The 3,170-nt window shown below is 35.3% G+C and overlaps 1 protein-coding gene across 1 annotated transcript; it reads right to left on the reverse strand.

Moving 5' to 3' along the window:
* Positions 1 to 1,456: 1,456 nt before the first annotated feature.
* LOC113703176 (uncharacterized) lies at positions 1,457 to 2,969 on the reverse strand. The gene is made up of 2 exons (XM_027224454.2): positions 2,809 to 2,969; positions 1,457 to 2,279 (listed from the first exon to the last, which is right to left on the reverse strand). Exons 1-2 carry the CDS (start codon positions 2,891 to 2,893, stop codon positions 1,723 to 1,725), a joined length of 642 nt encoding a protein of 213 aa, XP_027080255.2. The 5' UTR covers positions 2,894 to 2,969; the 3' UTR covers positions 1,457 to 1,722.
* Between the last annotated feature and the right edge of the window lie 201 nt (positions 2,970 to 3,170).

The following is a 3,170-nucleotide window of genomic DNA, read 5'->3' on the forward strand; positions in this document are numbered from 1 at the left end:
GTTACTGGTTAAGTAAATATTATTATTTTAGCTAATTATGGCGTAATTCCTAATGTATGTGAAACATATTCTCGTAGTAAATCAACTATACTTGTAATTAAGCCATACCTACACATTCAAACAACCTGTGCAAATTCGAGAATGGAACTAGATTTTGAAAAGTAATAGTTTATACTTCATAAGAAGTACTGAATTCTGGGATTAATTTTCTTGTGCTATTGCTTTAAAGATTTATTTACATGAGTAGATTTGGATGCGTGATAAGTAATTGTGATTCAACCTTGAAGCCAAAATTTTGCACATGAAAGAAATAGTCCAAATTTTGTTTTCCTTTTAGAATACTACATGTAGCTTTAACTTGACTAGTCCTATATCTAGTCATGGTTAAGAAGTTTCAGAATATTAGTAAGGTTATGCATGATAAATTCTGTATTTATCCATTACTTTGTTAAGCCAATCTCTAGAAAGGTTTGTACTTATTAATTCCTTTCGCCATCTAAACTTATTGATAGAACGTAGTAATTTGTGTCAACACCAGAAACCAGAAAACTCGACCACTAGCTTATCGAACTGAATTTAGGTCATTAATTTTTTATGCCCGTCAACTTAAGAAAAACAACATATCATGCAGATTAATAAGTGCAGTTCAGTCCATAGGGTAAAATATAATGCGAATAGAATTAAATCTCTAAATGTATATCCAAGATAAAACGCGTATGATTGAAATGATTTGTACTAAATTTGTTTGAAATTGCAGGGCTATAAGTCGAAAATGTTAAGAGTGCATGAAAAGCATGGAAGACTATGTACTAACTTGACAAAGTGACTTATTTGAATAATAATGATAACATTTTATAATTTTTGTGGGTCAATTTTTGTTTTAATCTCTTACAGTAACAAGCATGCTTTGATTTTTTTTTTTTTTTTTTTTTGGGCTTGTTTGGATCATGGCCAGTCCGTAAATACAATAAAACCCCACCAACCTTTACTCAAAAAAAAAAAAAAAAAGCACTTCCACCTCAAAATTTACAAAAAAAATGGAAGAAAGAAGAAACCCTACTCGTTCTCTTCCAGTGCTATACGTTTATCAGAATAAAGGTCGAAACTTGCAAAATATCATTCTTGAAAGCATTCATTATTCATCCTTTTTGTCTTACGTCAAAGTTAGACATCTTGCAATTCATAATTTTCATGCTTGACAACTCTTTTGGATAAGATTGATGTTCCTCTGAATATCAACATTAAAATTTTTTTTTTCGAGTAAGTTGTACCGTCGATACTGAAGAACTTTGATTCCTTTCTCAGGAAGGAATAGGATTGGGTTTAACTCTTGTCGATACTGAATTTTTTTTACATTGTAATGACAAGGAACGATGAAGAGCACAACACACATATTGAATATTCTGCACATCTTATATCAAACACAGTAAATTCTAGCAGGTCCAAGGTACAGAAGTTTACGATGTAACTGAGATAGAGATCATCAATTGTGTTGATGATCAAGTGGATTTATTTATTCAACATGACAACAACATAAGAAGAGCACTCGAACTGAGTACTCATTACATGCTTCCCCTGTTTATTCTACACCAGTTCAAAGAGAAGCCACATAAGTCTTTTACACATAGAGGAAATCAACCATCAAAAGCAAACACAACATTACATATTAAGGTAATAATATAGGTGTCACGGATCCTGTGTCACACCCTTATTTATTTAGCATTAATTTTTGACCTCATCTCCAGATGTAGCTTCAGGGGTCTCCTCAGCGGTTGCGCAGCATCTTTGGCATTGTCCATGGTACCAGCTGCAGCAACGATATCTGCAACGATCTGCAGATATAGCTTCAGGGGTCTCCTCAGCGGATGCACAGCATCTTTGGCATTGTCCATGGTACCAGCTGCAGCAACGATATCTGCAACGATCTGCAGATATAGCTTCAGGGGTCTCCTCAGCGGATGCACAGCATCTTTGGCATTGTCCATGGTACCAGCTGCAGCAACGATATCTGCAACGATCTGCAGATATAGCGTCAGGGGTCTCCTCCGCGGATGCACAGCATCTTTGGCATTGTCCATGGTACCAGCTGCAGCAACGATATCTGCAACGATCTGCATTTACGGCAGCCTTATCTCCAGATGTAGCTTCAGGGGTCTCCTCAGGAGATGCACAGCATCTTTGGCATTGTCCATGGTACCAGCTGCAGCAACGATATCTGCAACGATCTTCACTTATCTTATCCTGATGAGCCTCACCAGTGGTCTTCACGCTCGGCTGATCTGTTTCAATACACAAGGAGACAAAAATTTTAGGAGCTTCATCTTAAGCTGCAAAAAGTTGAGTGACCTGCTGGGCTGAAGATTTGCAAGATACATGCAAAGAAAAGAATATTATGGATTAAACAAAATAGTCTACTTATATAAGATGGTGCGACTTGGATATGAATTATTTTGCCTTATAGTCCACTCAATAAATTAGAATTAGTATTAATTAATTTGGTTTTCGACTTTACTTTAATCTTTATCGTGATAAACAATAGTGTGATATAATGTAACGTGTGTGCTTGGAGTTATACTGTAAGGATGAAAAATCAGCTGTTCCACTTACCGTTGATACAAACAACCAAAATTTACTTTTATTAAAAAATGAAATAGATATTAGGAAACTAATATAACTTCCTTGATACGATACAAATAGCCTACCATAAAAATTCACGTCCCAATAATGAATCTCCTAATCACCATTCACTTGAGTATTTAGGTGTAGCAAAAGAAAAAATGGTAAGTAAAAAAAAGAAAAACTAGGTACCTGCAGCTGTAACATCAGAGGGGATTTGGAGTGCAAGTGCAAAGAGAACAACAAAAAGAAAGAGAAAATTTTTTGAAGATGCCATTTGATCACAATCTCACTCAGAATGCAAATGACGTGTTATATTTGTTGATATCTAGCGATATGTGCATTGAGTTGCATCCCTATTTATAAGAACTAGGAGGGGAATACTGTACCTTGTGTGGTGGAAATATTTTAGGGATAATTTCAGAAATCCCTTTCAGGTTTTTAATAATTTTAGTTAGCAGCCTCTTATTTCCAATAATATATGGGGTAATTTTAGAGACCTCCCTTGAGGTTTGTAATGATTGCACCTACCTCCCTTGAGGCTTGAAAAATTA

This window comes from Coffea arabica, chromosome 3c (genome assembly GCF_036785885.1).
Source record: "Coffea arabica cultivar ET-39 chromosome 3c, Coffea Arabica ET-39 HiFi, whole genome shotgun sequence".
Lineage (NCBI taxonomy): Eukaryota > Viridiplantae > Streptophyta > Magnoliopsida > Gentianales > Rubiaceae > Coffea > Coffea arabica.

Excerpts from the sequence above, each read along its gene's own strand:
- LOC113703176 (XM_027224454.2), bottom strand. The coding sequence starts at position 2,893 with ATGGCATCTTCAAAAAATTTTCTCTTTCTTTTTGTTGTTCTCTTTGCA. Across the intron at positions 2,280-2,808 it reads CTCTGATGTTACAGCTGCAG|ATCAGCCGAGCGTGAAGACC; the intron begins GTACCTAGTTTT and ends GTATTGAAACAG.